The sequence below is a fragment of the Notechis scutatus genome, chromosome 5 (genome assembly GCF_049901735.1).
Source record: "Notechis scutatus isolate UNSWTSFEM ecotype Mainland chromosome 5, rNotScu1.2, whole genome shotgun sequence".
In the NCBI taxonomy this organism is placed as follows: Eukaryota; Metazoa; Chordata; class Lepidosauria; order Squamata; family Elapidae; genus Notechis; species Notechis scutatus.
The window spans coordinates 38,728,228-38,740,664 of NC_142013.1; the positions used below are offsets into that span (position 1 = coordinate 38,728,228).

The 12,437-nt window shown below is 37.8% G+C and overlaps 1 protein-coding gene across 1 annotated transcript in view; it reads right to left on the bottom strand.

The window, feature by feature from the left end:
- Positions 1 to 271: 271 nt before the first annotated feature.
- Positions 272 to 12,437, bottom strand: part of MPZL1 (myelin protein zero like 1) — a 29,570-nt gene continuing 17,404 nt past the window's right edge. The window contains exon 6 of the mRNA XM_026663917.2: positions 272 to 1,688. Within this exon, the coding sequence (XP_026519702.2) occupies positions 1,587 to 1,688 (102 nt within the window). The 3' untranslated portion in view covers positions 272 to 1,586. The remainder of the gene's footprint in view (positions 1,689 to 12,437) is intronic.

A 12,437-nucleotide genomic window follows, 5' to 3' on the forward strand; every position in this document is an offset into this window, starting at 1 on the left:
CATACCTGCGTGAGTCTAAATTCAATTCTTTGTCAATCAAGACAAAATCTATGAATTGCTTGAATCCATAGGCACATCTGCAGATCACAGACCCATAAATGTTACACTTTTTGATAAAATCAAAAATATTTAATTGACAGGCAAGAAACAACAGTAACTTGATAAATCTGAGGTGCTGCATTGTTCCAAGATGCAGATGAAGTTGAGAAAGAAATATGTCAAAGAAGCAGCTCAACTTAAAAAACACAATGACTGATGGAAAATGTCTTTGGAATTCTAAAAGTATGATGTCAACATGGTTTATGTAATGAAGATCAAGGAATATTTTAACACCATTCACAGTAAAGTTCAATGAGTTCAAACAAAAGAAGCAAATCTTCCCATTAGAATATTCTTGAAAAGATAACTTCCATATTAACATCTAAACCTCCTCATTCCCCCCGTAAAATAGAAATTTCAGCATCAGCCAACCATTTCTTGTCCACTCCCCGAGACTCCATTACTGGGATGGATATGAGCAGATATTGTAGACATGTAAAGTACTTTAGAAAAAAAGCCGTAATAGCACATGTATACCTGAAAAACTGAGGTAGAGGGAGGGAGGGAGAGCAGATTTAGAGTTGATAGGAATAACATCATAAAGATGAAAGACAGTGGAACAGACTTCTTCCACAGTAGAGATGCATACAGTTATTTTAAGTTTTGAGATTTAAGAACTAATGGCAGTAAAACTGTCCTTATTCATACCTTCCATGAAATGCCATAAAAGATTAAATTGTAGCCATTTGTTTTTGCAACTGCAACATCAACTAGCCTTTTGAAACTCTTACATGTAGATTATTGTGATTATAGAAAGGAACATCAAAATTAGCACCTTATTTTGCTCAAAGAGGTAACTGAGTTTCATCTTTGTTGCTGAAACGAGAAAAGAGCCATACAAAATCTCAAGATGTTTGTTAATGTTGCACCATAAAAATTACTTGATTAAAACTTTTATATGTCTCAAAGATTGTTTATGGGAGATTGCCTGTAAATTCCTTGAAGACAAAAATTTCCCCTCCATTAGATTGAAAACTAAAGCAGGTAAAGATTACCTCTCCTGGAAAAGGAGGACATTAGAGTGGAAGAAGACATAAGTTGTATGAAAAATTAGATCTGTAAAAAATGCAAAAATATTAAGAGAAATCATGCAGAAGTAGTTCTTGTGTCCATTTCAAAAGTAACATAAAAAGTACCAATTTCATTAGAATATCCAAGTATTTCCAGTTTTTCCATAGAGCAAATGACAAATTGCATAAAGGTGTAACATGAATGTTTGTTTTTTCCCCTTTTCCTAAATATATAATGAACCATTGGCCATTTATAAGCAGAATTATCATCATATTTTAACATGCAACATTGTTCTCATTTCTGTATGATTAAATAGACTATTTACACACAGTTCATATATAATCTCTTTCTCTCTGTATGCACATGCATTGGTCTTAGCCTAGGCATCAAAGGCCACATATGAGTTCTCTGGGTCAATTTTCTTCAAGTGATTCCAGTTTGAACTTTTGTTAAGCTTTGGATAGGTTGTAATCTCCTCAGTTCTTCCGAATATCAGCATAGACCACAGACTCGGATTTGTTGATTTTGTCACTGTAGCGCCCTCCAGAGTGATCTAACTGTGCATAAATTACTGGTCCCTAAAATCAGAAAAAATAAACATGGTATAAACATTTCATTATTCTATCATAGTTAATGAAAACTCAGAATCACATGCAGATGAAAACAAGGGATTTTATTTCCTCTTTTTGAAATCCAGTCTTAGAAATCATACCAATTATGTGGGTTATTCCTGTAACCATCAATCTGTTGACATAAATATAAAATTCATAACAAATGGCTTATAATTCTCTGTCTTTTATGCTTTGGGGAGATAAGATCATTTGTAGTTTATGTGGCAACATAATCAAATACAGTGCAAAGAATGAACTCATGTACACCAAGTAATCGGAGCCCTGCTAAGTAAGCTCATTCACAAGATTCCACTTTTCCACACACTTACCATCACAGATTACATTTATTTTTGAAGGTGGCATTAATTCAAGAAAAGGAAGTATATGGGATACCAACAAGAAAGGAACAAGTAGCTGAAGAATAATTCCTAGGTATTTACATTTTACAACTCTGTAAATCTTTCTTGACAATATTTGGAGTACAAAATTATATTGATTACAGTAACTCTGTCCCATATCTTTCAGAATAAGTCTCCTCAAATCTTTAAGTGATAAAATATAGCTTCATCACAAGTATTAGAGTTATTGAATAGGACTTAACATTCCAGTTCTTTAGGACATAAGTCAAAGAGTTTTGTTTAATGGATTGGCAGTGCACATAAGGAAGCATTTTAAGGAGAAAAATAATTGGGAAGAATGAATATGGTATATGTTAACAGCAAACAAGTAGGGGGAAAGACAAGATTTTATTTTTCCCAAAATGCAACTGCAATCTTAAAAAGGAATTGTTTCTTTTATGTGCAAGTTTTCTTATGCTTTTTAGTAGCTAATACAAATAAGGTAGGGCAGTTTTGGTCAACCTTTTCAGCACTGAGTGCCAAAACGGAAGTGCTCGCGCAAGTGCTCGCACACGCGCGTGCTGGAAAAAGAAAGAGCAGATGATCTTTCGGTTTCTGGTGCGTCTGGTCTTCCGGTTTCTGGCGCAAAGACCAGCTGGCCGGGGCACATGCGCCAGGTCCGCCTGGCCTTTCAGGGGATCTTGTGCCTCCCTCTCCATCCCCCTGGTCCCTATTAGGATGGCGGGACATCCCCAATGGCGACCCGGTTCCACAGGCCCAGACAGGGAGAGAAAGTTGGGCAGGAATGCTACTTTCCTCCACTGGAAAGCCAGATCCCCTTCCTGGCCTCGGAGGGAAGGGGCACCGACGTTCCCGGGAGAGTGTCCCTTCCCTCCGAGTTTCAGGAGGGAGAGCTTTTCCCTAATTCTAGCCGGGGTGAAGTGCCCCCCTCCAGGCCATCACCGAGAACACCTTTTAACCCTGGCACTGGACAGATGTTCCTCTCATGTGGACTCAGCTCCTGTTCAGTCCTGCAGCCCCAGAAGAGCAGCAGTAGCAGCCACAACAGGGCGAGAGATAGGAGCGAGAACCACCACCGCCCTTTCACCTGCCAGGGGTGAAAGGGCAATGGCGGTTCTCGCTCATGACTCTCGCCCTGTTGTGGCTGCCGCAGCTGCTCTTCTGGAGTGGCAGGGCTGCATGTGTGAACCACCACCCCCTTAGCCCCGGCGGCAGCAGTAACAGTGGGCGTGGCAGTGTTTGCTGGCTGGGCAGTCAACTGCCCCAAGCCTGAGCTGGCCGGCATGTTGGAACCTGGAAGAGCAAGTGGAGCAGAGCTGCTGGCCACGACAGGTGAGCCAGGGCTTCCCTTCCTCCTTACCTGAACGGCTTTCTTGTGCGGCCCCAGCCCTCCAGCCCACAGCACCGACACACGTCTGCTCTGCTGGGAAGATGATCTTCTGGTTTCTTGCAGACATGTGCACCAGCCAGTGAGTCTTCACGCACACATGCACTCCAGAAACCGAAAGGCTAGGTAGCCATCAGACATGCATGCTCTGGGAAACGGAAGATCATCTTCCCACCACGCATATGCACACTGGGCAGCTGCTCTTCTGATTTTTGGTGTACATGTGAAAGTCCAGCTGGCTGGCACGCAGGAACCCGGAAGAGCAACGGGCGATGGCTGGCGTGCCCAGAAGGATCGCTCTGCGTGCCCCTTCTGGCACGCATGCCATAGGTTTGCCATCACATCGGTAGGGGATTCATGTAACTATTTTCTAGCAAGGAGAATTGATCAGGGGAACATCGTGGTCTTTTGCAAAAATTTCCAACTGTAATCAGTTATACAAATAGTAATTTGTTGCAAAAATTGTAATCTGCAATCATTTTGTGTCAATTATTTGAATTTCATTTGAATACATTATTTGAATTTATGTCAATCCTTGGAAGGGCAATCACATTTCAATAACTTTATAATACTTATAATCTACGTAACCAATAAATATTGCCAGGTAAATCTCAAAAGAAAAGCATAAGCATGGAGAAGTATGCCAGGATAGTTGTATTTCAAGAAAAAAGGAAGCATATACAGTACATGTTGCCTGAAAAGTTTCAAGTAGAAAGCTATATTGGTCAGATATATTTGCTTCAACAGAAATTATGGGGAAAAGATTTTAGCATTCAGAAGCACTGTCTGGAGTGCTATGTAACTGAGATATTGACTTCTAATTTATCCATTATATATATAGGAACCCAGATAACCAATCAGGTCAGTATTAGACCTAGAAAGCAGGGGTTAATTATCACATTCAGAATGATCAAGCATTCTACAGATGAACAAAGAAAAAGGAGAATGAGTTCTATATACTAGCTGAACATGCACAATTGTGAGAAATTATGGTTCAGATGAATTTATTGATAAGGACAAGAGGGTAAACCTGATGAGTTTAGCTGAAGATGGAATGAATCCATGAAGGCTGTTTTCAAACATGCTGTCTGAAATCCAACCTGGGCAACAAGTTTCTGCTTTCAGAACAAGCAAATGTTAATCAACTTTAAGACTAAATATTTAGGAAGTAAATAGGATACCAGGAGACTGGATAGGTAATGCACAAGCTGTTACTTTGAAAGTACAGTATTAAGCTGGTGAAGTTTTTTAAAGAAATCTCCCCCTGTTTTCTTCAGTATATACATTTATTTTAAACTCCTCCTTATTCTAACAGCAGCAATACAAATTCCTGCAGAAAATTACATTCTGGTGCCCATGAAAATGATTGCCTGAAAATAAAGTATTATAAAATAACTGTATCCCAATTCCAAATTTGATGTGTTTTAATTCATTTCCAGAACTTCTGGTAGCATTTTAAGTATAGAAAAAAGATAGAAACCAAGGGATAAATGCTTTATGTTCCAATATACATTTAAGGGCTCCAAAAGGAAGCACTACTGATTCTAAATTTCTGAAACAAATCAACGGTACCCTGATACACTAACTGGGCACTAGAGTTTGTGCTGATATTAAGAAAAATATTTCTATTTCTTTTGGTTTAATTCATTACAGCTTCTTTTATGTCTCAATTAAAGGAACTTAAAAATAGTTTGTAGAATAGGGATTCTATATGGGCTGCAGAAATCCAGTAAACATTAAGTTGGCAACAATTTAATAAATCATTAACTGTAGGTTGCCATACAGCATGGGTGTCAAACTCGCTGCGTAATGTTGCTGTCACGTGACATATCGTTACTTTTTTCCCTTCGTGGAGCTGGGATTGGTGTGGTCTGCATGTGACACATCTGGTCCGCAGGCCACCAGTTTGACACCCCCGCCATACAGTGTCTGTTTGAGTAGATATGACAACTCTACTATAACAAGCCTGGCTGAATGCATTGTTGTATTTATACAATGTTCTCGGACATGAGATGTGTTCAAATGCAAGCCGCCACTAGGAAATAGACAAAAAGCAACAAACAGTTTATGAACTATGTTGAAACAATATCTAATAGGGGTCAAACTTCTGTATTTTTAATTGAATTCCAAAACACAAATGTAATCACTTTATCATAATCTTTCTCTAAATTGACAAATGCACAATATAGTGTATTGTAGTAGTGACATAACTACTAATTACTTATTTCGTGTATTAGTGGTACACTACTACATAAGTGCAACCTACTTTTATTTCTACTAATTCACAACTGTGGTACTGTAGATAAAATATAAAGATTTGCCCTGTCCAGTTGTGTCTTACTCTAGGGGGTGGTGCTTTTCTCTGTTTCTTAGCTGAGAGTCAGCGTTGTCCAAAGATATTTCAGTGGTCATGTGGCCAGCATGACTATATGCCAAAGACATACAGAACACTGTTACTTTCCCACCAAAGTGGTACCTATTTATCTACTCACATTTGCATGCTTTCAAACTGCTAAGTTGGCAGAAGCTGGGGCAAATAATGGAGTTCACCTCATCACACAGTGCTTGGGTCTCAAATTGCTGACCTTCTGGTAGACAAGCCTAGTGTCTTAACTGCTAGGCCACTGTGCCTCCTTTACTATTACAACTACATTATAAAATTAGAAGAATATCCTCCAAAACCAAATCAACTTTGTTAGGTATAACATTGATACCAAATATGGTTTGGGTGAATAAATATATAAAACTTAGATATCATGGTTTAAGTGCTTATCACTTTAAGCACAATGCAGCAGGCAATTAGCCGATTAAGGGTGCGGTTAGAAGTTACAATATAAGGAAGCATTAGAAGCTGGAAAGCTTACTGTAACTGTGTGCTGCTGCGATTAACTGTGTCTTACTGTGACTAACTGTGATTACTGACTGTGAGTTACTGTGACTGCACTGTTATTGTTTGCTACTGTTTGCTGATTTACTGCGTAATTCTACTGAATATCCAGCGTTTGTTTCTCTGGAGAGTGAAACCGGAGGAGGAGAAGATATCTTTATCGGCTGATAAAGATATTGCAAGGACTCTTAACTTGGACTATACTAGTGAGTCTTACTGGATGGAAATACTGTGAATGACTTAATGGACTGAATGACAATGCTTAAACTCTAACTGGATTAAAAACTATTTAAACTACAAACAGTGTTTGTGTTCAGTGTGTGTATACTCTGGGGCCCTTCCTGGTTTGACTACTGCTGCAATACTCTTCTAGGGGTTAATCTCCAAACCCTAACATTGGTTATGGGCCCAGCAGCATAGTCTAACTAACCAGGATATAGCAGAGAGAGTTGGTGTGAGTTGCACATTACTGTAAAAACAAACTGTTTTAATTAGTTTAAAATAGTCAAAATATCTGAAGAGTAATGGCACAAGTAAATTTGTCACAACTGTCCATGATATCCAGGCTGGATGGAACAAACTATGTTTCATGGTCAATGAAATGTAGTTTACTTTACGCAGAGAAGGTTTGTGGGACATTATAGCAAACCCACCAGATGTGAGTAGCTGGGATCCTGCTAATGATGATGATAAAGAAAAGTTACAAGACTTTAAACTGAAGAATGAGCAGGCTTTATGCATCATAGGACTGACTCTCTGTGATCAGCAGCTTGTCCATATTCGTGGAGAAGAAAATGCTGCAAACTGCTGGGAGAACCTCAGGAAGATTTATGTTCGGGACAGTGTAGGAGCACATATAAATCTTACACGGAAGCTTTTTCGAACGCATCTTCAGAGGAATGGAGATATGTTAGTTCATTTAAACTGTATGAAGAGCATTTTTCAAGAATTGCAAGAAAAAGAGCTTATATTTAATGAACTGCAACAAGTATACATAATATTATCTTCATTAGATCAAAGCTATGATGACTATGTGACTTCGTTAGAGGTATTGCCAAAAGAAAGCCTCTCATTAACCGAGATTACAGGCAGGCTACTAGAAGAAGCCAGAAGAAGGCGTGGCGTGACGAGCTGAGAGAAGATAAGAAAGAAGAGAAATTATCTTCAAAGCTTGAAAGAAACCAGCAAAGCAAAGTAAAGCACCTGGAAGAAGAGAATTTATCTTCGACGGCATACACAATTAAAAAGTGTTTTAATTGTGGAGGCAGAGGACATTTGGCAAGATTCTGCAAAAGAGAAAAAGCCAGAATGTAAAAAAGCCAAAGAAAGCATTTGAACTAGCCACGTTTAGCAACTCTGATGTGAAGAATAATTTATGGGTGGTTGACAGTGGCGCATCCCACTGCATCACAAGAGATAAGACAAAATTTATAAAAATGTCTAAAAGCTCTCAACATATATCTCTTGCTAACGGCTGGAACCTGAAAGCGAAAGGTCAAGGTTTTGCACGTTGTCCGTACATAAACCAGGATATAAAAATGTTGTATGTACCGCAACTAAAGTTTAATTTGTTTTCAGTAAGGGTATTAGATAAATTAGGTTATGTAATTACTTTTAAGGATAATAATTGCATAATTGAAAAAAGATAACAAAAGGGTAACTGCAGCTTTAAATGGAACATTATATGTCTTAGATAATAGTAAGAAAGGGGAGGCACAAACTGTATTTAATAATATAAAGCCTCATGAAGAATGTATCCATTTATTGCATAGGCGTTTGGGGCATGTAAATTTTAAAATGCTAAAAGCGTACAGTTGAGTTATCTGAAGGAATAAGGTTAAAACCTTGTGATAAATATTTGCGTTGTAATGTTTGCTGTGAAGATAAGAGCAAGGTATTGCCTGCAAATAGGCTAAATGGTTTCAAAACAAAAGAACCTTTAGAAGTAGTATTTGCAGACATAATAGGTCCAAAGAAACCCAGTATGGGGGTGCTAGATATATACTGAGCATTATGGACCATTATTCTAGATATGGGTTTTGCTATTTAATGAAAAGCAAAACTGAAACATATCAACATTTTTCAATTGGATTAGGTTTGCTGAAAGAAAGTCTAAGCGACAACTGATAACCCTGGTGACAGATAATGGTGCGGAATTTATTAATAACAAATTCCAGAACAGACTTAAGGTAGCTGGAATAGAGCATAAGAAGTCTGCTCCATACAGGCCAGAACATAACGCTTTTATTGAAAGAAGAGGCCAAACACTACAGGCAATGGTTAGAACAATGTTAAATGATTCTGGGTTACCTGATTCTTTGTGGGGGAGGCTACAATGTGTGCTAATAACATACTGAACAACGTTGTTAATACAACAACAGGTGAAATACCATTTACCAGATGGCATGGCAGGAAACCTGATCTAAGTTACCTGCACACATTTGGTGCACCAGCATGGGTGCATATTCCTGCACAACTCAGAAAAAAGGGCAACATAGAGCTAAAAGATTTTTCTTCGTTGGTTATCAGGCAAACCATAGGGCATATAGATTTTGGGAGAAGGCACATCTAAAGTGTTATGTAGTGCTAGTGCCCAATTTCTAGAACATGAAGGATGGGAGAAATTAGAACAGGATGCCAATAAAGATGTAATTATTGAATCCTATAGAAATCCCATTAGTTATCCCTGTAACTTTAAAAATAAAGTAAAGAGACAAATACAGGATGAGATAGTGCCCATAAAGGAAGAAACAGATTCAATAGCTGAACAGGATGAGGAAGATGAACAGGTAGTAGTTCAACAAAGTCCTCCTGTAAGCCCTGTAATTCCCAGAAGAACTACACGTATATCTAGACCGCCTGATAGGTACCAGGCTAACACAGTGTGTCAGATTAATGAAGTTCCTAATTCTGTTGAAGAAATTAAAAAGTATCCTAATAAGGAAAAAGAAAGATGGTATGCAGCAATGAATAAGGAACTGAATTCATTAAGAGATATGAAGGTGTATGAAAATGCCAAATTACCTGTAGGCAAGAAGTCCATTGGCTGCAAATGGATATTTAAGGTAAAAATAGATAAAGATGGTAATTTAATCCATAAGGCAAGGTTAGTAGCCCAAGGTTTTAGGCAGAATGCTAATGACTATGATGAGGTGTTTGCACCTAGTCTTAAGGCAGCAACCTTGAGGGCAGCTTTAGTGTGGGCAGCTAGTAAAAACTATATAGTTAACCATTTAGATGTGGAAACTGCTTACTTGCACGCCCCATTAAAACATACTATTTATATGAAAAAACCTGTTGGTATTAAAAGTGAAAATAAGGATAATAATGATTGTTGGTTGTTAAAGAAAAGCCTCTATGGTCTAAAACAATCAGGCTATGAATGGAACCAGTATATTGTAAAGGAACTAGACAATATAGGATTTAAAGCTGGTTTAGCCGATCCATGTCTGTTTAAGAGGGAGACAAATGGGAAAGTATCATTATTATTACTATTCACAGATGACATTGCATTGATAACTGAAACTAATGATGAAGCAAATAAAATAATAACATCATTAGGAAAGAGAATAAAGATCAAGCAATTAGGGGAGATAAAGAAGTATCTCGGTTTGAATATAAAGAAAACACGGAAAGGTTTTAAGATATCTCAGGAAGATAAGATAAGCAAATTGTTAAAAGATTACAAGATGGAGCTTTGTAAGCCGGCTAAGACTCCAATGAGTCAGGAGTTTAGCAACACTGATGAACAAAGCCCTGAGTTTGATAAGGTGATTTATCAATCTTTAATTGGTAGTTTGAGTTATATTAGTAATTGGTCTAGACCAGATATATCGTACTGCGTGAATCAGTTGGCTAGATTCAATTATGCACCATGTGAAAGACACTGGATTGCAGCTAAGAGGATATTAAGATATCTTAAAAAGACAATGAATTATTCATTGTATTTAGAACCAAAGGGTGATTTAATTTTGAGTGCTTATGCAGATGCTAGCTTTGCATCAGAAAGAGACACTAGAAAGTCGACTTCAGGAACAGCCATAATGCTGGGTAAGACATTAATAGGCTGGAAGTCAATAAGACAACAGCATATAAGTTTGTCTACTATGGAGGCAGAATTCTCCTGTTTATCATTGTTATGTAAAGAATTAATAATGTATAAACAAATGTTAATTGATATAGGTATAACTGTAGATTATCCTATAATTATACATGAAGATAATCAGGCAGCAATTCAAATGGCCACAAATATTGGAGTAAAAACAAGGAGCAAGCATACAGATCTAAGATACCTAAACGTGAGACAATCTGTAAGAAGTAAGATGATTCAGCTAGAGTACTGTATGTCGGAGGACAATTTAGCTGATAATTTTACTAAAGCCCAAGGTGCCAATAAGCACCAGGAGAGTTGTGAAAAATATGGGATAAGATTGTAAAGGTATTATATATTTATTTCACCCAAAAGGGAGTATGTTAGGTATAACATTGATACCAAATATGGTTTGGGTGAATAAATATATAAAACTTAGATATCATGGTTTAAGTGCTTATCACTTTAAGCACAATGCAGCAGGCAATTAGCCGATTAAGGGTGCGGTTAGAAGTTACAATATAAGGAAGCATTAGAAGCTGGAAAGCTTACTGTAACTGTGTGCTGCTGCGATTAACTGTGTCTTACTGTGACTAACTGTGATTACTGACTGTGAGTTACTGTGACTGAACTGTTATTGTTTGCTACTGTTTGCTGATTTACTGCGTAATTCTACTGAATATCCAGCGTTTGTTTCTCTGGAGAGTGAAACCGGAGGAGGAGAAGATATCTTTATCGGCTGATAAAGATATTGCAAGGACTCTTAACTTGGACTATACTAGTGAGTCTTACTGGATGGAAATACTGTGAATGACTTAATGGACTGAATGACAATGCTTAAACTCTAACTGGATTAAAAACTATTTAAACTACAAACAGTGTTTGTGTTCAGTGTGTGTATACTCTGGGGCCCTTCCTGGTTTGACTACTGCTGCAATACTCTTCTAGGGGTTAATCTCCAAACCCTAACAAACTTCATCAGTTATTACCTATTTGCCAGGTAGCAAAGCAAACAACATTTCATCAATATCATTATTCCTTTTAAGGAGTTCATAATCCAGGTCTATATTTAAGTCCTCACTCATCTGGTATTCATAACTGACAAGAAACTCCTTGTTGGTAAATGGTTGACACTATTCCTTTGGAACTCAGCATACAAACACTACCATTTGTTTCCTTCCCCCTACCATACTCTATCAATTAATAAACAAAATCCTGCCAGTAATTTCTGAACTTACGGTCAAGACTACTAATAGTCATCTGCAACCACTGAAATATCACGTGGAACTGTGTAAGTTAGTTAGAACATAGCTAAATTATAACATCAAACTATCAATAAGTAATAATTCCATCTATATAAGTTTCTCATTTTTCCAAAAAACCTTCATAAATGTTTTGTGCTCTCTTTGGTGAAATATTATTCCTTAGTTAAGAATCTCAAATCACACCATAAAGCCTATGACTTTCTTCTAAGATAGATAACTTCGAACAGATTTGGAAAAAGTAAAATCTTTTCTGATCAATACAATTTCTATTATTTCTTTCTACCCAACAAAAATCATTCACTGTAGGAAAAAAAGAGACCTGTTATTTATTTCCCCATTTCAAGTCAGCCTTACTACCTTACTGATTCCAAAGTCCCTAGGTCTGTTTCTATGTTATACACTTAAGCAGTATTTAGTGTTGGCCCAACACTAATGGCAAAGAATAAGAATAATAATGCCTACAATACTATATAAATCTAAATACTTAATACTTTAAATCAGGGGTCCCCAACCACCGGTCCACGGACCGGTACCGGTCCGCGGAACAAGTCTTACCGGGCCGCTGGTTGCTGGTCGCCGCCATCTTTTTTTGATAAAAAAGTGCTTCCGGTGAGCTTTTCCGGGTAGAAAGCTCACCGGAAGCACTTTTTCATCAAAAAAAGATGGCAGCGCCAGCGCTTCCGGTGAGCTTTTCCAGGTAGAAAGCCATTTCTACCCGGAAAAGGTCA